Here is a 21,136-nt window from a genome sequence, read left to right on the forward strand (position 1 = left end):
CTGCACACGAGGAGTTGCGTGCCCACAGAGCTCCCCGGGCCCCGGGGCCTTGGCCTCTGCAGAGCCTGCCCCGGGGGCCACTGCCCCCCTCACCCTTCCACCCCTTGGGGCTGGCACAGGTCTCAGGGCACCCCTCCCCACCTCCCTGCGGGACGGCGGCCTCTACACAGTCCCCGAAGGCGGCGTGGCCCCCGGCCCCTTGTGTCCTCACTGCTCACACACAGGACCTTGCAGGGAGCAGAGCTCAGCCGCTGTGTGGCCTTGAGGGAGCCGCCAGCAGGGCTCCCCTGGCCTCCCGTGGGCCTTTTCTCGTCCTTTCCGCAGGCCCCGGCCCATGCCAGAGCACACCGGTCCGTGTTCCTCTGGCATTTTCAGGATGACAGACCAGAGGGACAAGAATGAAGAACAAACAACCTTTTACTTTTTTTCTCTATGTCCTGACCCCATCACTTGACGACGTGCTTTCGCATTTCCAACCAATTCCTCCGCCGATGCCTTGGGATGTGGGTCCAGAGCCCAAACACGGAGGCAGGCGGGGTCGGCCAGCTGGTTTCCAGGACAGGACAAAACTGTTTAACTGTTGAACTGGGGAAGTACAGAGGCTTCATGGGGGATGTCCCTCGCACACATAACCTCTGAAGCCTACGAAACCCTCGAATCTGAGCAATGTGTGAGAGCCTCCTCATGGTAACCAGCTCTGGATCTCGGGATCACGGTAGAGAACAGGCCCCCAGAGGGGCTCTTTGCCCTGCTTCCTTCCTCCAACCCTCCCCGCCCCTTAGGAAGCCCAGAGCTGAGTCTCATCCAACACACACACGCACCAGCAGTGGCAGAAGGGATGCCTCCCTTTGGGCCCAGACTAGGGGACAAACCACCGACCCCACCCGAGGCTGGAAGGGCCTAGCCGCTCCTAGGGCTCAGGCCCCCTCTTCCTCATCACTCCTCCTCTCCTCCTTAGACTGGGCCGGGGAGTACGCCGGCTGCCTGCTATTGATGTGCAGCAAATATTCCATGACCCGCAGCTTGCTGGTTTCCTCGTAGGCCCTGGGGCCCCACAGGAACTCGTAGCGGGTAGGGTCGCTGCCCGCCACCTGCCGGTACTCCACATAGCCTTCCTGCACCCAGACGTGGGTGAGGAGGTCCCCAGGCTCCCCATAGATGAGGTGCTGCTTGCCGGCAAACACTCCTATGACCCCCACCGCCTCCCACACCTTCTCCTCTGGGACACAGTCGCCCTCCAGGAGGATCACCCCCAGGAGCAGCACCAGGAGGCCGGTCTTGGGCAGGCCCTGCTCACCGCTCAGCATCCCATCATAGCTGAGGCCCAAGACGGTGACCAGGACGTAGGAGTGTGCGATGGGATCCACTTCAATCAAGTCTAGGCCAAAGACCAGCTGCATGCACTCGGATGCTTGGCCCCAGATCACTGGGAAGTCGTCCTGGTATTCTGGGGTGATGACCTCCAGCATCTCTGCCTTGCTGGTAGGCTGCTTGGCGCGATACTTGTGGAGCAGAAACGCTACCAGGTCAACCGCCTTCACATGGAACCCCTCCTGGGCCACGGGCGGGGCGACTTCCCGCTCCACCCCGGTGCCCCACCGCTCCTCATCTGAAGTGCTGAAGCTGTCTTCAGACTGGCTCCAGGGAGGGCCTGCCAGGGCACTGGGGGAGGGGCAGGCCCTCAGAGGACTCTGGGGGGGACTTGGGGACCCAGCAGCAGACCCCTCCTCTGGGGTGCCAGGGTACAGGGCGAAATAGGAAGAGGAAGAGGAGGAGGAGGGGGAGGAACCCGAAAACAAAGGGGAGTAAGTGGAGGAGGGGGGAGACAGGCCCTCTTCCTCCTCCTCAGCCTCCGACAGCTGTGCATCTACCGGGCGCTGGACCTCTCTTGGGTCTTGATGATCTTCCTCATGCTTCGGGAGCTCATTCCTCTCCCCCAGAGTCATGATGACTTGTGTCTGCAGCAGAAGGGTTATGAGCAGGTGGGGGCAAAGGGATCCAAGGGCCTGGGGGAGAGAGGTGATGTGGGATCAGGGCTAGTGAGGGGAGGGTGGGGCCTCGGTTGAGGAAGGCACCCTTGGCAGCTGTGATGAAGGGGACTCCGGGTCTCTGCTATGTGGGTACCCTCCGGCGTCTCCCTCCACCCCTACCCCTGGGCAGCCTTTGCCCTAAGAAGCTGGAGGAGGAGATCAAGGGCCTCCTCTGCTCTGTGACTTAGGTCTCCTGCCTCAGACCTAGGCCTTCACCTCCCAGTTCCTGCAGTCCCTGCAGGAGGGAAGCAGGGGATGCCTCAGGGTGCAGACTGGGAGCCCAGCCCTGGGCCTCCAGTGTGGACGGGAGGGCTGGCTTGGGCTCTGGGAGGTCCCCACTTGCAGCCTGGGTAAGTCCCCTCCCTGCTCACTCAGGGGACTCACCTTTGCCCTGGCAGGGCCTGGGCCCCACCCCTATGCTGGCCTGAAGCAAAAGTCTCAGAATACGACCATAAAGCCCCGAGACTGAGCAGAAGGAACACAGGGTGTCCACATCTGGCCACGCGTTCCCAGGGCCTCCCAGATTCCTGGGAAGGGGCGGCTGGGATCCTGCCTCCACTGACCTGAGTCCAGACCCTCAGACCATGGCCCTGGCCTCCCTGAGAGCAGGGATGTGAAAATAAGAAGGGGCTCAGCCCTAAGGGCCATGTCCCCAGTTCCCAGGGCTGACAGTAAGGGCAGGCCAGGTGTCTGTGGGGTCCCCTCCTTCTTCTGACAATCAGGGTCCACTCACTCTTCTCTCCGGGTCCTCTCCTGAGACTCTTGTCTGCCGCACTGATGGGCTTCCTCAGATAACCTGCTTGCTGTCCTCTCAGAGCTTGTCCTCACCTCCCCGAGAGCTCCAACAAGCTTGAGAAGGCACCTCGGATACTGATTTATAAGCAATAGAGATTTGCCCTCGGTGCACAGTTCCTGGCTCTCTGCTCTCAGACTCCTGGAATTTCCTAAGGGTGGGGAGTAAGGAGGGTGTCTTCTGTTACGTCCCTGAGGTGGCTCCGGGAAGCCCCTTGGGATAGGGCCTGGTGGCCAGGAGAACCACCCAAGGCCAGTGGAGGGATGGAACCTTCAGCCCCACCCCCAGCCCCAGGGAGGGCAGAGGGGCTGGGGATCAGGTGATGGAGCCTCCCCTACACCCCAGAGGCACAGGGCCAGAGAGCTGGCAGGCTGGTGAACTGGGAGGTGTGGGAGAGTGGCCGCGCAGACGGAGCGGTGGCTCTGCACCCCTTCCCACGTCACTTGGCCTGTGCAGCTCTTGTGTCTGGCCGCTGCCGAGCTACATCCTTTCGTGATCCACCAGTGATGGAGGAAGTGACTTGTGCGCCTGCGTTCTGTGAGCTGCTCCGGCCACTTCATGGACCCCAGGGTGGGCCTGGGGACACTCTGCCTTAGAGCCCTTTGGTCTCAAGCACCCGAAACAATCCAAGTGGCCGCTGAAGGCTTGGACACCCTTGTAGGTCGAGCCTGTGCCTTTGGAATCTGAGCCTATCTCTGGATAGGTCAGGGCTGCACGGACTTCCTGAACTCAGGTGGGTTTAAGAGATTCCCTGTTGTGGGGAACCCCCCACCCTGTTGCTGTTGGTACCAGAATGAATGTCCTCATTCCTCGTCCAGGCCCGCGCTAGGCAAGATCAGGAAGGGTTGGCTTGGAGACCGGGCCTCTGTCCTGGGGCGCAGATGCCCTCAGGCTCCCAGGAGGGTCCTCAGCATTATCCTGCCAGGGCCTGCCCTTCCTCTGGGCCCCCAACCTCCAATAGGAGACACATGCCCCTCACACCAAGACCTCACCCTCCTCAGGTCCACCCACCTTCCTGCCCGCCCACCCGCCCGAGGGACCAGCGAGCACGCTGCTGGGGGCCACCGCTGACTGGTGCTTCCCACGCCGCCCACCAGGCAGGCCGGACTCTGGGGGTCCAGTCGGTCCTCCCTCGGGGCCTTCACATTGCTGCCTGGGGGAATCTCGCGATCCTCCATCTGCGGCCGTGAGGTCTCCTACAGACCATGGGCCCCACATCCCTGAGCACCCCCAGCCCTCGCTCGGGATCAGGCCCCGTCCAGCCCTCCCTGTGCTGAGAACAGGGAACCTGGACTCTCTAAGGGCTCTTCTCTTTTGAAGGTGGGGGAACCTCCATACCCTCAGTCTTCCCAAAGTGTCCTTTGCTTGATGCCTGGCAAATCTTTGACCTCTTTTCCCTGCCCACCACATGTGCATTCTGCTATTGACCTGAAGCCACCCCTCTGAACGGAGACTCACCTCCCGGAGCCCAAGAAGATGGGTGCATCCAGCACCTGCAGCCACCCCGGAAAGTGGTGTTTGAGGATGCCGAGGCCGGGACACCGGGGCCCACTCTGTGTGGGTGGGGAATCCCCTCCGCCCCTTCAAGGTTCATTTCGATTCCCTGCAGTGCCTGCAGCTATCTCTACCCACCCTGATCATGCACCCCACAAAGCCTGTCCTTCAGGACCTTACCACAGAGGTGAAAGGGCTGGTGCGGGAGCAGCCTGGCCTAGAGAGACCCGAGTGGCCAGGGCAGCGAGGGGGCAGTGTCGGGCTCAGCTGCCAGGGCTCCCCTGTGTGCTGGGCTCAGCTGGGCAGGCCTGGTGAGGCAAGGTCCTGGCGCCAGGCTCAGAGAGAGCATGCACCTCACCTGGACCAGTGGCACCGGCCCACACGCTGTGCTCCTGTGCTCTGCGACCTTAGCGCTCCCACCTCAGACCGAGGGCTCTGCTGCCAGTTCTTGGAGGCCCTGCAGGAGGGAAGCAGGGGGCACCTCAGGGTGTAGACTGTGAGCCCAGCCCTGGGCCCCAGTGTGGACAGGAGGGCTGGCTCCCATCCTGGGAAGTCCCGCACGCCAGGCAGGGTGGTCCCCTCCTTGGCCTCTCAGGGGACTGCTCTGGCCCCTGCCCTGGCCCCAACCCAGGCTCCATCCCTGGCCCCTGGCCCTTGGCCCTTGGCAGGGTCTGTGCCCCAGGCCTCCATCGGCGAGCCTGAGGCCAAAGCGTCCCCACAAGACCAGGTTGCCCCGACTCCCCACACGAGGAGGCCAGGGGACCGGCTCTGGGCAGGCTTGCCAAAGGTCTCCAGGGCTCGTCCAGAGCCAACAAATAAGGGATCATGGATCATGGATCACGCATCTGGGGAGGGATGGCCCAGCTCTGGCTTCCATCTGGGCTGGGATGGGGCGCCTCTCGCTCTTCACCTGGACCCTACACAAGGCCTGGGAAGACTCCCTGGCTGGCCCTGAGGCCACCCTCCTTGCACCTTCTTGCAAGGGCCCCTGCCACGACCCTCCACCAGCCAAAGTCCAGAGAAATCAGTCGGCCCACCCGTCCCGCCTCTCCCCATGGCTCACACAAGCGGCCGGGGTGGCCTGGTCCCCAGGGGTCCTGCTGAGGAAGACATCCCCTCATTTCTCACCTCGAGCCCCGCCAGGGCTGGGACCGGGGCCAGGGCAGGGCACCCGCCTCCTCTGCTGATCTGAGTCCAGACCCTCAGGCCCAGGCCCTCCCCTCCCTGAGCCCAGGGATCTGGAGAGGAGGAAGGGCTCCATGGGACAGGCCCCACCACCCCATCCCTTCCCAGGGCTGCCAGGGAGGGGCACCCATATTTCTGGGCCATCCCCTCCTGGGCCTGAGGGCTGTCTTGGGGGCCACTCACCCCTTCAATGTGGGGGCGGGGGGTTGGGGGTCCCCGTACTGACTCTTGGCAGGCCCCAGGACTCCTGGGTATCTATCCCCCGGGTGGGCTTGCTCCCAAGCCCTGACTGGGACCTCTCCTAGCGGGGTCCTCATCTCCCTGAGAACTGGGAGAGGAGGGGGAGGTGGCAGCAGTCCTTGCCCTCCACCTACATTCCACCCAGTTCACAGAGAGCTGGGAGCGCTGGCTGGCCCCTCTGTCCTGGGCTAGGAGTCCACTCTGTCCTCAGGGTGCTCATGTGTATTTTCGGCAGGACCTGGAACTATCCCTTCTCACCTGAGTGTGCATCCCACCCGCAGGCCAAGGCCCCGAACACCCTGGGACCCAGTGCAGAAAGCAGGGTGTTCACTTTTCTTGACCCCTGGCCTGGCCTTGCAGGGCTGACCCCAGGGGCAGGTTTTCGCTGGGTCCCCTACGTCTGGGTGGGGGTCTGCTTAGTCCTCCCTCAGGATCGTGAGACTCCACCCTCTCCTGACCTGAGGCCACACTATAGGACCAAGGCTGGCACCTCCTGGGACCCTGGGTGCATAAGTCAGGAAACAGGTCGGCTGCTCCCCTCTTCCAGGGGGATGGCCAAGAAGGTGCCGAAGGGCAATCAAATCACTGTCTGTTTTAGGCTCTAAGGTCCTCAACTCTCACTCTGCATCCCTCCCGGACGCCAACCAGACCGGGGGCCCTGCCCTCAGCTGTCCTGAGTCCGTTTTCCTCTGACTGCCCCATGCATTGCTGAGATCCAAGGCCAAATTCGGGGTGCGCCTTAGGTGGCCAGCTGCTCAAGGGCCTCCCATTGATGACTCTGTCCTGGGGACCAGAGTCCCCTCAGTTCTCCGAGGGTCCTCACCTTGACTCTGGCAGGATCTGGGCCCTCCCTGCTGCCAAACCCAAGGACCTGCCTCTTACCCCCAGCCCCAGCCTCTGTGGGTCCCGGAGGCGGAAGCCCGCACACTCTGCTTGTCCTCCTTCTGCTCAGGGCCCCCCCGGGCCTGACTCTCCCAGGACCAGCCCCTCTATCCAGGGTCTCCCAGGTCGTACCTCTGGAGCCTTCCATCCAGTCCCACTCGCTCCTGACCCTCAGTTTTTAAACCAGGGCCCGAGCCTTGGTCAGGCAGTCTTGACACGCTGCCCGTGGACAGGGCACACACAGACCTCCCGGGGCCGACAGCAGGGCCAGCTTTCAGGGCGCTGTCCCTCTTGTGGAGTCTGGGCGCCTCCCTGAGTCCTCCCTCGGGGATCTCCACTTGACCGCAGCACATCCGGTCCTCTCTTTGCCATCTCCAGGCCTGTTCCCTCAGACCAAAGCCCTCACTGCCCTGAGAACCGCGGGCAAAGACTGGACGTCACAACAGGCTACCAAGTCTGGGGAGTCCCCGGGCTGATGGCAGAGGCTCACACGGGTTCCTTGGGGTCCCTCTGTACCCCATCTGGACTCCCTGGATGGCCTGTGCCTTCGGCTCTGCTGCCCGAGAGCCCTCCTTACGACAAGCTCTCTGTCTCACGACCTGGAGCAGAAGTCAGCACCTGCCCCGTCTCATTGTGCTCCCACCCAGGAGCCTCCTGGGACTGACTCCCTGCTGGGTCCAGGGTCCCTCAGTCCTCCTTCTTGTCCTCTTCTTGACTCCAGGAGAACCCCGGCCCTCCCCTGCTCTTTCCACCAGTACCCCTGTCTCTCTGAGCCCTAGATGTGGAGGTCAAGGCAGCCCAAGTGCCCTCTGCCTAAGATGGGGAGCTTCCCTAGGTTGCTGCTCGGGGTTGACATCTGTGGGGAAGCAGGCCTCTGTTCTGGGGTGCCTGGTCCCTCAGGCTTCCCTTGGTTGCTATCCGGACTCCCCAGACAGTCTGTGCTGGGGCCCCGAGCCGACCCGAGCCCTTTCCCCTCGGACCCAGGTCCCAAGATCTCTCCAAAGGTTCAAACATATTTCACTGGACACCACCTCTGTAACCAGGGGCCCCCAGGGCTGCAGCAGGGACAGAGTTCTTCTATCTGTCATGGGATGGGCCCTGTCTCCTCAAAGGGCCTGGGCCCTCCCCTCTGCCCATCTGAGGCCCTGCTCCTGACACCAGGCCTCTGGATGCTCTGAGACCCAGATACAGAATTTGGGCCTCACCACGTGTTCCCATCCCCCACCCCTCACGTACCTTCCGGGACTGACTCTGGGCTGGGGTGCAGGGTCCCTGGGTCCTCCCTCTGCATCCTCACTGAACATCCCAGCAGGACCTGGCCCCTCCCCTCTGCCCACCTGAGGCCCTGCTCCTGACACCAGGCCTCTGCATGCTCTGAGACCCGGATGTGGCTGTCTGGACTCCCCAAATGCCCGTCTCCTCCCCGGCCCGCGAGGGGCCTTCCCAGACTGTCCTGTGTTTCTCCGTCCTCCCTCTGCAACCTCATGGGGAATCCCAGCAGGACCTGGGCACTCCCCCTGCCCACCTGAGGGAGGCCCTGTTCCGACGCCAAGGCCTCCTGACTCCCGGAGACCCAGATGCCGACGACCGGACTCGGCCCGTACTCCCACCCCCCAAGGGCCTTCCTGGACTCACACTAGGACCCCACCACCTAGAGCACTCCTCTTTTCTCCCTGAGGGTTCGAACCTTTGCCAGGTGACTGCAGGGCCTCCTCTCTGCCCACCTGACGGAGGCACGCGCCTTAGGCCTGTGTCTCAGAGACCCGGATGCGGAAGTGGGGCCTCACCACGTATTCCCACGCCCCCCGCCCCCACGACCTTCCCGGGACTGACTCTGGGCTGGGGTGCGGGGACCCTCGGCCTCTTCTGCATCCTCACCGGGAATCCCAGCAGCCGGGGCCCTCCCCTCCGCCCTCAGCATCTGCTCCCGCCACACCAGGCCCCAGGCTCTCGGGTTCCCGGATGTGCCAGGCCTGCCTCACCCGCCGCCACCATCCGGCCCTGTCCCGCTCCCCCGCGGCCTTCCCGGGCTGACCGAGGGCCCTGACCTCCGCCGGGTCCCCTCTGTCCCCCTCAGGGTCCATCCCTCGCCTCCCCTTAGCCCTTGGACCCTCACCTCCCCCTCAGGGTCTGCTCCCGCCACTCCAGGCCTCAGGCTCTCGGGTTCCCGGATGGGCCAGGCCTGCCTCACCCGCCGCCACCATCCGGCCCCGTCCCGCTCCTCCACGGCCTTCCCGGGACCGACTCTGGGCTGGGGTGCGGGGTCCCCCGGGCCTCTTTTCGCATCCTCACTGGGAATCCCAGCAGCACCCGGGGCCCTCCCCTCTGCCCACGTGTCCTAGGCCCTGCTCCTGACGCCAGGGGCCCCCAGTGCCTCAGGAGGCCCGGATGTGGAAGTCTGAGCACCCATACTCCCATGTGAGTGAGGGCAAGTCCCCATCCCAGGGGGCCCTTATGACCCTCCGACAGGGTTCTCTTTGTCCCTGTCAATGGTCCATCCCTCGCCTCCCCTTAGCCCCTGGACCCTCCCTCCGCCCCCCTCAGCGTCTGCTCCCGGCACACCAGGCCTCAGGCTCTCGCGTACCCGGATGTGCCAGGCCTGCCGCACCTGCCGCCACCATCCGGCCCCATCCCGCTCCTCCGTGGCCTTCGCGGGTTGACCGTGGGCCCTGACCTCCGCCGGGTCCCCTCTGTCCTCCCTCAGGATTCATATCTTGCCTTCCCTTAGCTCCTCAGCCATCGCGTCTGACCACCTAAGAGCTGCTCCTAACACCTAGTCTCTCAGAGACCCCGATGCGGAAGTGGGGCCTCACCACGTGTTCCCATCCCCCCTCCCACGACCTTCCCCGGACTAACTCTGGGCTGGGGTGTGGGGTCCCCCGGGCCTCATCCACATCCTCACTGGGATTCCCAGCAGCACCGGGGGCCCCCCTCTGCCCACGTGTTCTAGGCCCTGCTCCTGACGCCAGGGGCCCCCATTGTCTCGGGAGGCCCGGATGTGGAAGTCTGAGCACCCATACTCCCACGTGAGGGCAAGTCCCTATCCCCCGGGGGGGCTTCACAGCCCTTGTGACCCTCCGACGGGTCCCGTCTGTTTCCCTCAGGGTCCATCCCTCGCCTCCCCTTAGCCCCGGGACCCTCCCCTCCGCCCTCAGCGTCTGCTCCCGCCACACAAGGCCTCAGGCTCTCGGGTACCCGGATGTGCCAGGCCTGCCTCACCCGCCGCCACCATCTGGCCTCATCCCGCTCCTTCGTGGCCTTCCCGGGCTCACCGTGGGCCCTGCCCTCCGCCGGGACCCCTCTGTCCCCCTCAGGGTCCATCCCTCGCCTCCCCTTAGCCCCGGGACCCTCCCCTCAGCCCTCAGCGTCTGCTCCCGCCACACCAGGCCTCAGGCTCTCGGGTACCCGGATGTGCCAGGCCTGCCTCACCCGCCGCCACCATCTGGCCTCATCCCGCTCCTTCGTGGCCTTCCCGGGCTCACCGTGGGCCCTGACCTCCGCCGGGTCCCCTCTGTCCTGGGCTCCTGGGTCCCCGCCGTGTCACCGCGTCCCCACCGGCACTCCCTGTGTCCCTGCCCCTCTCAGGCCACTGCCCCAGGCCCCGGCATCGAGGCCTCAGCTCGACGTCGCGTTCCCGCCTTCCCCCGCGTGGTCTCTCAGGGTTCAGAAAGGGCCCCCCCACCCCCCGCCGCCCTCCGGGGCCCCTCCCCCGCCCTCGGAGCCCCCTCCCGGGGCTACCTGCTGCCCGGCTGCCGCCGGCCCGGGCCTGGCCTCCTTCCAGGGGACCCCAATGCGCCCCCCACACGAGGCCCTCCGCTCCCTCAGACCTCCGAGGCGGAAGTCGGCCCACGTCACATCCGGACCCCGTGCCAGGGGTCCCTAAGGGCTGGTTGCACGTCCGCGGGAGATGGGCTCTGCGTGGCGGGGGTAGGAGGACACCTGTGGGAGGCTCCCTGGGTCCTCTCGCGGGTCCTCCCTCCCCGGACTCGGGCGGGCTGCGGCCTCGGCTCTCTGCAGACCTCAGTCGGTGCCCCTTACACCGAGCCTCTCAGGCCCCGACGTGTCGTCCCTGAGCGCCCGAGGGGTGGTTGCTGCGGCTCGGGCCCCACCGGCTCTGCAGGTCCCGGGGTGGCCCAGGGCTGCCGGCAGGGGCACAGCAGGGTTCGGCGGCCCCCAGCGTCCTGGCACAGGTCGGCTCTCAGTCCTCACCCAGGAGGCCCTCATCAGGACACAGGCCTGCTGTGCAGCCGCAGCGCCCATAGCCCCGGGGCAGGGCAGGGGCAGGGGCCGGGAGGAAGCGCCCCTTCCCACGGGGTCCCTTGGCCAGCAGCCAGACTTTAGGGACATCGTGTTAAAGGTTTAGTTTCCTGGGGGCGGCCGAGCAGCTGCAAGGGTGTCTAGGGGTGTCCCGTATTGCGGGGCCCACTGCAGGGAGTTTTCCCCTGACATGCTGCGTCATCGGGAGAAACACACCGTCCCTCTCTACCTAGCGTGTGTCCTGTGCACGCGTATGAGTGCTGGCATGCTTACAGGCCTATTTATATCTGTGTGGCCTGTGTATATACTGCCTTTAGGAAAGACTAACTTCTCATACTACTTGTCAATACCCACTATTCTATTCCCGCTCTAGTCTTTATATCCTCTTCTAATAAGTTTTGAAAAGGACATCTTCCCATTGTAAGGTGAATTTTTTTTATTTTATTTTTTATAAATTTTTATTTATTTATTTATTTATGATAGTCACACAGAGAGAGAGAGGCAGAGACACAGGCAGAGGGAGGAGCAGGCTTCATGCACCGGGAGCCCGACGTGGGACTCGATCCCGGGTCTCCAGGATCGCGCCCTGGGCCAAAGGCAGGCGCCAAACCGCTGCGCCACCCAGGGATCCCTGTAAGGTGATTTTAGATAGCTAATGCCAGAATCCAGAAGCATCTGCCTCAAACAATGCCGTGTTCTCTGCTGTCCTGATACTTGCCCAGGGCTACTGGCATGTGTCCTGCCAGGTCATGCATCAGGTTTGTGCCAGGAAGTAGGGGCAGAAGGTGAAAGTCGTTCCGAATCCCCCTGCTTTCCTCTGCATCTCTGCAGCCTACATTCTCTCCCCACATCCCTGCTGCCCCTACATCCCCACCCCAGATACCAGAATCCACCCACACTCTTAAGGGCCCCCCCCCCCCGGGGGGCTTTCTTCTGTGTTGTTCTGATACTGCTGTTCATATTATGTGTGTTTTGAAAGACTTGCCATTTTGTAGAGCACACTTAGGTCCAGGGAAACAGACAGCACTATACACAGATTTCCCACTTAGCCGCTTCCACGCTCCTACATAGTTTCCCTCATACCAACACCCCACCACAGCCACACGCTGCTCATCACTGATGAAGGCCCTCGATTCATCCACATCACACAGAGCCCATAGAACCCGTTAATCTTCACACCTGGTATTTATTTTTATGGGTTTAAACTCATGTATGATGATGTGTATCCATCAGGATAGTATTAGACAGAGGATTTCACTTCTCTGCCTATTGCTTCCTCCCCACACAGCCCTGTGCACCAATGATAGTGTCGTTGTCTCCAGAAATTTCCCTTTATACAGTGTCATTAATTGCGAATCATACAACATGGAGCTTTTCCACATGGACTCGGTCACTCAGTAATATGCATTTCAATTTCTCCAAAATTCTCATGACTGGATAGCTCATTTCTTTTGAGAGCACCCAGAATCCATTAGCTGGTTTTACTACAGCTTATCAGGTAACCTACTAAAACACATCTGGGTACCTCTATATTTGAAAAAAAGATGACAAAAACAATAATAAACATCAATGCGTACGATCACATGTGGAAAACTTTTTAACTGTGTTGGGTACATTCCCATACGGTTGGTGGATAATATGGTAAGAATACATGTACATATCTAAAACTGCATAAATATATTTAGAGGACTTGTAGCAGTGGCATTCCCAACAAGGCAGGACGAGGTTTTCTGCACCTACACGTCACATCAAGCAATTGGTTTGTAAAAGCGGACATACTGGTGGAAGAGGTGAACAGTGGCGGGGGGATATGTACAAGTGGAGACAGTAGAAGCATAAGTATAAAAGACAACAAAAAACCACATATATTTAATATTTTTTCCTAAATACATATATATGTATAGCATGTGTATATATATATGAACTTACACTATATGTAGTATTCAAGATGAGAGACCAAGCCACGTACTTTAGACTCCAGACAGAATCCCAGGGCTTTGGGGAAAAAATGGGTTGGAAAGCGTCAAGGACAGAAGCTCAAGAGACAGGGTCGGGACGTGCAGCCAAGAAAAAGGAAAAGTCTTTTGTTCTGGCTTCCTGTGCCTCCTGGCCCGTTCATTCTGCAAGGGCCCAAGGAACCCAGACCAGTGTGCTCCGGCATGGGTCGGGGCCGGCGGAATGGACGAGAAAGGGTCCGCGAGAGGCCAGGGGAGCCCTGCTGGTGGCTCCCTCACGGCCACAGAGCGGCTGAGCTCTGCTCCCTGCAAGGGCCTATGAGTGAACAGTGAGGACACGAGGGCCCCGGGGCCACGCGCCTTCGGGGACTGTGTGTAGCAGCCGCTGTCCCGCAGGGAGGTGGGGAGGGGTGCCCTGAGACCTGCGCCAGCCCCAAGGGGTGGAAGGGTGACGAGGGGGCGGCGACCCCCGGGGCAGGCTCTCCAGGGGCCAAGGCCCCAGGGCCCCGGGGGCTCTGTGGGCAGCGTGACTCCTCGTGTGCAGCTGAGGAGCATGCAGCGGGCGGGGGACAGTGGCCCTACTTAGAGAAGGGGTGCTTTAGGGGTGGGAGCAAAGTCTGAAGTGGATAATTGCTCTGAGCATCCTTGTTGGATCCTGCAAAGACCGAGCACTGTCCTGTGACAGGAAGGAACGCTATTTGGTTTCTTCCCAACCGCATCAGAAACGTTGAGCCCAAGAAGTACAGTTTTGTTGCCTTATCCTCTCCAGTGTAGGGTCTGTGGAGAAATGGGATCCCTTGTGTGCTCTTGTGAGAATGTTACCCGGTCACAGCTGCTCTGGAAAAAGAGTATGGCGGGCCCTGGAAAAATTACGGATGGAATTACCGTGTGACCCCGCCATGGTTATTCTGAGTGTATAGTCCAGGAATTGAAAGCTGGTCTCTAAACCTCTTCGGGCACCGTTTTCAGGGCAGCGGTCTTCAGACAGCTGCAATGTAGGCGTGATCTTGTGACCTAGGAGGAGGATTTGGAGTGGGTCGTCCCGGGACCGAGACCCATTTCTCCTGTGTATCTGGGCTTGGTCCAGGGTCCTGCCTCAGAGCTCCCCTAACCCTTGTAATTCCAGTGTGTGGGGGGTAAGGAGGGTGTCTTCTGTTACGTCCCTGAGGTGGCTCCGGGAAGCCCCTTGGGATAGGGCCTGGTGGCCAGGAGAACCACCCAGGCCAGTGGAGGGATGGAACCTTCAGCCCCACCCCCAGCCCCAGGGAGGGCAGAGGGGCTGGGGATCGGGTGATGGAGCCTCCCCTACACCCCAGAGGCACAGGGCCAGAGAGCTGGCAGGCTGGTGAACTGGGAGGTGTGGGAGAGGGGCCGCGTGGACAGAGCAGCAGCTCTGCACCCCTTCCCACGTCACTTGGTCTGTGCAGCTCTTGTGTCTGGCTGCTATTGAGCTATATCCTTTCACGATCCACCAGTGATGGAGGAAGTGACTTGTGCGCCTGCGTTCTGTGAGCTGCTCCGGCCACTTCATGGACCCCAGGGTGGGCCTGGGGATGCTCTGCCTTAGAGCCTTTTGGTCACAGGGACAGGTAACGTTCCAGGGTTTGGGACTGGCGGGGTCGGCGTGGGCAGCCTGGTAGGGCTGAGCCCTTCCCGTGTGGAATGTGCTGCTGTCTCTGTATGCAGAGTGGACAACTGCGGGGGATCCTGGCCACCCTGCCTGTCCACGCCCCATGTGTGTCACGGTGCTACAAGGCTCAGTAGTCACTGTGGCCGCTGGCTGCGTGGCCTTCACACAGGCAGCATGGGGGTTTTCCTGGGGAGGAGGGCGAAGCTTCCAGGAGCACTTCCGGAACCCCAAGATCCCAAAGCTCTCCCCGTTCCCCCGTGTGCCCAGGGGTGGATTTGCTTTTCCTCCGCGATTACAAAATCAGTGTGTCAGGTCAGTAACCGAACTACATTATTCGCATTACCCAGGCTTGTCCCCCAGACCCACTGGCCTGGAGGCGTCCTAGGCAGTAGGTGTCAAAGCATGTTCGCATAGCACCTTTGTCGTAGAAGGAACCAGAAACACCCGGCACGGTCCAGAGGCAGTCGGGGAGGACATCCTGAATTGTCTAGTTTGTGGAATGGGTGTAAGTCACTCTTCATCCTGGTCGGGAGGGGGCGAGGAAGGAGCAAGGCCTTCCCGGGGTGGGGGTGGGTGGCGCATGAGGCCCCTCACAACCCGGTAGGTGCAGCAGGAGAAAGGAGGGGGACATAGGCCACCAGTCCTCGTGGCAGACTGCAGGGAGCCGGGCCATCCTGCATGAGGAGGCGACAGCAGAGCTCCGTCCACTCGAGTGGGTCTGAGCAGATCTGCACTGAGCTCCTGGGGCACCCCGCTCCACTCCTGGAGCCTCTCAGGGCCTCCCCGGGCCTCGCCCCTTTGGCAGGCATCCTGAGTTAGGAGCCCCTCTCGGGTCTGGGTCACAATGCCATGTGCACGGGCAGCAGGAGAGGACAAGCCCCGTGTCATGCGTGTCTGTAAGGAATCCACCTGCAGGATGGGCCCCAAGGTATCTGCAGAGATGTGGGCCCCGCGTGGGGGCCCCCCGGGGAAGCCACGGTCCCAGAGCTCGGGGTCTGTCTGTGGGGCTGCCTGCTTCCCCTCCAGCACAGCCACCGGGGACGCCAAGGCGGCCCAGCCACCGGGGACACGTGCACACTGGGCTTGGTGTGCAAGCCAGCCGGCCAGGCTTGTGGGGTCGGCCTCTCCCAAGGCAGTGGCTTCTCTACAGCAGCAGGAGTCCCCGTGACGGGCAGGAGCTTTCCGATGCCTTTCTGGCCTCGCCGTCTTCAGGGGCCCCTCAACTGACTGCTGAACCCTGGTACCTCACCCTGGATCCACACCAGCCTCTGAGGGACAGACCTGTCGCTTCCCAAGGGCCCATCAGCAATCGCGGGGGGCTCCAGGGATCTGGGGCTGCTCCAGGAAGAGGACCAGACCAGGAGAGGCTGCAAGGCCAGCAGCACCCCTGGGTGGCGCTGGCACAGGTCCAGTCACAGGGGAGCCCCTCCCAGCAGGACTCCGCCCAGGGGCCTATGGCCAGGGGGGCAGCAGGCAGGATGGGAGCGCTATGGTCGGAACGTGCCCCATCCCCCCCAACATGTGTGGAAATCCCAAGTGCCAGACACGATGGCGTTTGGCGACAGGCCCTCTGGGAGGTGCTTCAGAGGGCGCAACCCTCCTGGATGGGGCTCCACCTTCTAAGAGAGGCTCCAGAGAGTTCCCCAGGTCCCTCCAACATGAGAGGACCCAGGAGGAGGTGTCAGCTGGAGCCAGGACAGGACTCTGGCTCCCCCTTGCTGGCACCTCACAATTCCAGCCTCCAGCACCAGGAGAAATGACTGTTCCTTATTCCTAAGCCATCCGGTTGTGAGGTGATCTGTTCCGGGCCCAGCAGGCTCCTGGACAAAGGCAAGCGACAGACCGCGCGGGGAGGGGACTCAGGTCGGCAGCTCGAGAGGGAGCCAGGCCTGGGGTCTCAGAACCGTGGGGCTCCAGCTCGTGTTCCCAGCAGAGGTAGGGTGAGGTGGGTGGGGTCGGATGGCAGGCAGGCGGGCTCCACGTGGCCGGCAGTCTGCCACTGTGAGCTGCATGGGAAACAGTGGCACCTGTGCAGGAAGATGTGAGCGGGGTGCCCCGGGACGCAGCTGCTGTGATCAGACCCACCGCCGTGGGGCCTGGGGCTGGTGCGGGGCCCTACAGGACCCGAGGTTGGGGAGCACGGTGTCGGGGGGCCCGGCCCGGGGTGCTGTGCCCCACAGCGCAAGTGCAGGCCACGGGGTGGGGGGGCGGGCCTCTGGGCCCGGGGAGGAGGAGGAGGCAGCCTGGGACGTTGCCCCGGGGGCCACGGCTGCCACACAGGCTTCCTCCTAATGGGGCTGAGGAGGCCCCTGAAGTGTGCAGGGACCCATGACAGGGCAAGGGTGGCGCCTGCAGGGATGAGGCCGGGGAGGGGTGGCTGCTGGGCCCCGGGGAGCCCCAGATGGCCCAAGGGCCTTGGGCCCCAGGCCCAGCGCTCAGCACTTTCCCCAGGGCCACGCAGAAGCTGTGGCGAGTTCACACGGACCTAGTGTCCCCTTCGGGGTGGCCGTCCTCCTAGCCCACCTGGCCGTGTCCTGCTGGAGTCGCCGGCCCAGGGCTCTGGCCAGCTCTGGGGCCTCTGGGCCATGCCAGAGCAATCCTCTCTGCCAAGGGGTCTTGAGCAAGGAAGCAAAGAAGGCCCGTCTCCGTGGCGGCCCCGGGGCCCGGGCTGACATGCCAGGGCCCAGATGGCTTAGCCGCGGGAGGCCGAGTTTCCCATAGGCCAGTGCCCTCACCCAAGACGGCACTGTGGCTCTGTCCTCCTCAGGGGACAAGATGCACTTGCTGTCCTTGACTCGGCCCCAGCCGAGATTTGGGGACTCAAAACACAGAACGTCAGGCAAGGGTCCCACAGAAGAGCTAGGACCTGAGAGGGCCTCAAGCCAGCCCGACCCCACCCAATGCCTGCGTGCTCTGCGGAGCACCAGACTGTGCATCCCCAAGCCATTCCTCTCCCATTTCCCTCCCACCCAACGGGCCCGTCCCTTGACGGCACCAGCAGAGCTCGGAGCTCGCCGAGGCCTCGGCAAAGTACCCGCTTCATCCTCGAACGAGCTCTGGGAAAGTCTTAGGGCTGCAACTGACAGAAGCTGGAGAGTCCAGGAGCCCCCTTCGGAGAAGCCAGCAATGGCTTTTAAAGTGTGGCTTTCCTTGAAGCTGCCACTGAATTGCTCAGGTCTCACGGCAGGCCCCGCCAGCCCTTGCTGACTCTAGAGTGAACACCAGGGAAAGTGTGGAGAAGCACGAAGACCATGAAGTAGGCCCGCGTCTCGAGCCGGGGGCTAATCGAGGGTTCCAACTTTTGGACTCAAAGTCCCCTCGGGAGGCTCTCTCTCAAACCTGCATGGTGCTCCCTGTTTAGACACAGAGGACTGAGCCTCAGAGAGGGCGACTGGCCCTTCTGGGTGGCGGAGCTGACACAAGGAGCTAGGGCCTCCCGGGGAGCGGTGGGGGGGGCGGCCTAGCCATGGCACCAGTGAGGATGGAGAACAGAGTGGCCCTGGGGGGAGAGAACATGTATCCCCCACACCGCCGTCCCGCCCTCTCATACGTGAAGATGACTTTGACCCGGGTGTTGTCCCGGCCCACACCCCGGCTCTCCTGGGTTCAGGTACTCCACGTTGGCTGCTAGTCCCATCCCACTAACCGAATAGGAATCTTGCTCGCAAGTGAGTCTGTAGGAAGCAGGCCCTTTGAAACATCAGCCCGGAGCCAACACCAGTACTCAATGCATCTGCCAGTGAGGTGGAGGCGGGAGGGCGACACGGGAGTCGGGGTGGGTGTGGGCTCGGGGCGAGGGCGGTGGGGCCGGCCTGGGAGCGGGTCTGTGAAGTGATTTGTTTCAACACAACATATGCCGCACCCCACGATCAAGGCATTGAAAGGGGAAATGCTCCCAGGAGATCCAGTTTGGAAGCGGGGGGCCGGAAATCTGGGCAGGCTGCCCAAACCCCTCTACCAGGCCAGGAAGCAGGGCTTCAGAGGCAGCCAGCCTTGGGGGAGGCTGGAGGCAGGTGTGTGCGGGAGGGCCGCAACGGGCCAACTCAAGTGTCCCCAGGGTGAGCCCATCTTGGGTGGCGAGGGTAATTTCTCGAGGGAACAGGTGGAAACTAAAAGCAATCACACTGTGACGTGGAGAGGGACGAGAGCAGGGACAAGCTGAGCTCACAGGAGACTCTATGGCACAGCAGAGGAGGGGGTGCTGTGGGGGACACTGAGGTCGAGGAACAAGAGGTATGCTCCCACCGTGCTTGAGCACAGCCCTACTCTGGGGACAACTTGACCCAGGGATGGGAACGGGGGACTGTATGCTCAGGCCCAGCTGAGCAGGACCAACTGCCAGCAGGAGCAGGTGGGAGAGACCATAGCAGGAAGTGGGGGGGGGGGCACAAAGAAGAGGGGGGCTACCGAGTGAGACTAGGCCAACTGGACCTCCAGGGACTGCCCCCCGAGGGCCCCGCCGACTGGGGCGGATTGGGCGGTAGCCAAGCCAGGACCATGCAGGGCCTGGCCCTTGAGCTGATCGGAGGCCCTCAGTGGGTGCCCCCCCCGCCGTCTCTAGGGGTGGGCAAGGAGCTGGGATCTGGGTTTCCCTACCCTCCCTGGGCCGGGCCCCAGGAAGCAATGTGCCTGGCTACAGACGAGAGCCTTTCTGGGCAAGGTGGACCATACTTTTGTGTACTTTGAGACAAGAGAGGAGCTGGGGGCCCTGTGCGTGGCCCCTCCCCCAGCCTTGGCCAGGGCTCCCTGTGCAGACTGGCTCTGAGCCACCTTTGTGACATCACGTGACAGAGGGTGGGGACTCAGGCAGCTGGTTGCCCCACGACCGGGCTCTAGAATCCTGTGAACACTATTTATTGGGCGTCCCTGCACTGGCCCAAGGCATTTCTGACTCGAACGTCCAGTGAGACAGTCTCGGGGCAAAGATGCTCCTGATCTAGACTGGCTCCATGGCTAGTCAGGGTACCGACAAGATGTATGAAGTCAAGCTGGCCCCACCTGGGGATGGAGAGCCAGCGACAGGGATCCCGTCTGATTTATCCCCGGATCCAAATGTGGATTCTGGGGAGATTTTCGAGAAGAATGAGGATGAAGCTGTGAACCGAGATCCAGGACCTCAAGACAACCCACAGCCACAGGCCCAAGACCATGGTGCCGCCAACGTGGAAGAAAACATTCTCGGGCTCTCCTTCCCGAGGAAGCTTTGGAGGATCGTGGAGGACGACGCCTTCACGTCGGTGCGCTGGAACGAGGACGGAGACGCCGTGGTCATCGACGAAGACCTCTTCCAGCGGGAGGTTCTTCACCGGAGAGGCGCAGAGAGGATCTTCGAGACCGACAGCTTAAAGAGCTTCATCCGCCTCATGAACCTGTACGGGTTCAGCAAAATCCGAGCCAGCAACCCCTCAGGTCACTCTCTGGGGAACAAGAAAATGATGGTAAAGTACAAAGGCCTCGCCTGCCCCCTCCCCTGTCTCCCCTGTTCTCTGTCTGTCCCACTCACATAGTCCCAGCGGACTTAGATGACTCCCCTCCCAGAAGGGTTTCCTTTCCCAGGACAATCTCTTTCCCATGACCCTGTTAACAAGGGAGAGAAAGGCTAGGCCTTCCCCTCGAATCTACAAGCCCCTCAGGGAGAGAGTGCTGCTGGGCCCAGACACAGGCTAGGTCATGTCAAATAGGCACGTGGACACCTGAGCCCACATATCATGTGTAGTTCATGAGCTTGGCCTCTCGGGTTGGACAGCCCCGGTGGGCAACCTAAAGGGATGCCATCACAATGGAACCTGGCCATTGTGACAGTGGGGGTGGGGGGTGGCTGCCTTGGTGGCTGCGGCCGCCATGAACCTTCCCCTCCCACAGTGACTAACATGAGGACTCTTGTTTCAGATCTACCGAAATTCCAACTTTCAGAGAGACAGGCCCTTGTTCCTTGACAATGTCCAGAGAAAAGGTGACCTGAAAACCACCACTGCGTGCTCAGGGAGCAGCGCAACCACTCCCAAGAGAAAGAAGCCCACGGCAGCCACAAGACATTCTCCACGAATCCATCACCAGGAATCCACCAAAGAGGACAAGAAGGCCCCCAGGGAAGCCCCAAATGCTCAGGGACCCAGTGGCACCCAGTCATTCACATTCTCTGGCATCTGGTCTCTGAGCAGTGTAGCCGGGTACGCCACCGAAAATCATGGCCCCAGTGAGCTGGCTGGTCCCAGTGGGGAGGGTACCTCCAGGAATGTGATGTTCGCATCCCCGGCCCTGGCCGGGAGGGATGGCGCAGGGGAACTGCCCCCCGCACCCCCCGTTTACCCAGATTACAGGTCAGTGATGTCACTCTACAACACCTGTTATTCCATCCTCTTGGCTGCCCTCTCGGTCATGTCCCCAAACGAGGCCCCAAGTGAGAACGAGGAGCACGAGGGCTCCTCGGATTACAAGTGTGCACTCTGTGAACACTTCAAGGAAAATCCGGGTCCCTAAGCTCACAGGCCAATGGTGACAGATAAAAACACCACTCTGTAACCGCAAATCTATTTTCGGCTTTAATAAAGAAAAGCAAAACTCTGGCAGTAAATAAATGACCTACTGAGCAAGGCGAGTCTGTGTTGTTTTCTCACTTTCGATGCTACCCGTGCCTCATCGGATACCCCCAAGGAGGCTGGGAGTCCTG

The 21,136-nt window shown here is 61.8% G+C and overlaps 2 protein-coding genes across 10 annotated transcripts; one reads left to right on the forward strand and one right to left on the reverse strand.

Annotated features, from left to right (window-relative positions):
* Nucleotides 1-399: 399 nt before the first annotated feature.
* Nucleotides 400-10,746, reverse strand: LOC119868537 (melanoma-associated antigen 10-like). 9 transcript variants are annotated; one of them, XM_038588525.1, is made up of 4 exons: nucleotides 10,363-10,746; nucleotides 4,676-4,774; nucleotides 2,764-2,974; nucleotides 400-1,958 (listed from the first exon to the last, which is right to left on the reverse strand). In XM_038588525.1, exon 4 carries the CDS (start codon nucleotides 1,944-1,946, stop codon nucleotides 918-920), a length of 1,029 nt encoding a protein of 342 aa, XP_038444453.1. In that variant the 5' UTR covers nucleotides 1,947-1,958; nucleotides 2,764-2,974; nucleotides 4,676-4,774; nucleotides 10,363-10,746; the 3' UTR covers nucleotides 400-917. The 9 variants fall into 9 exon arrangements, with proteins under 9 accessions (XP_038444453.1, XP_038444445.1, XP_038444451.1 ...); XM_038588517.1 differs by having other exon boundaries at nucleotides 400-2,006; nucleotides 10,363-10,744; XM_038588523.1 differs by lacking the exon at nucleotides 10,363-10,746 and adding an exon at nucleotides 10,107-10,165 and having other exon boundaries at nucleotides 400-2,006.
* An 8,586-nt stretch (nucleotides 10,747-19,332) lies between these two features.
* Nucleotides 19,333-21,064, forward strand: LOC119868531 (heat shock transcription factor, X-linked member 3-like). Its single transcript, XM_038588526.1, has 2 exons — nucleotides 19,333-19,904; nucleotides 20,356-21,064. Exons 1-2 carry the CDS (start codon nucleotides 19,416-19,418, stop codon nucleotides 20,944-20,946), a joined length of 1,080 nt encoding a protein of 359 aa, XP_038444454.1. The 5' UTR covers nucleotides 19,333-19,415; the 3' UTR covers nucleotides 20,947-21,064.
* Nucleotides 21,065-21,136: the final 72 nt, after the last annotated feature.

This window comes from Canis lupus, chromosome X, assembly GCF_011100685.1.
Source record: "Canis lupus familiaris isolate Mischka breed German Shepherd chromosome X, alternate assembly UU_Cfam_GSD_1.0, whole genome shotgun sequence".
NCBI classification, from domain to species: Eukaryota; Metazoa; Chordata; class Mammalia; order Carnivora; family Canidae; genus Canis; species Canis lupus.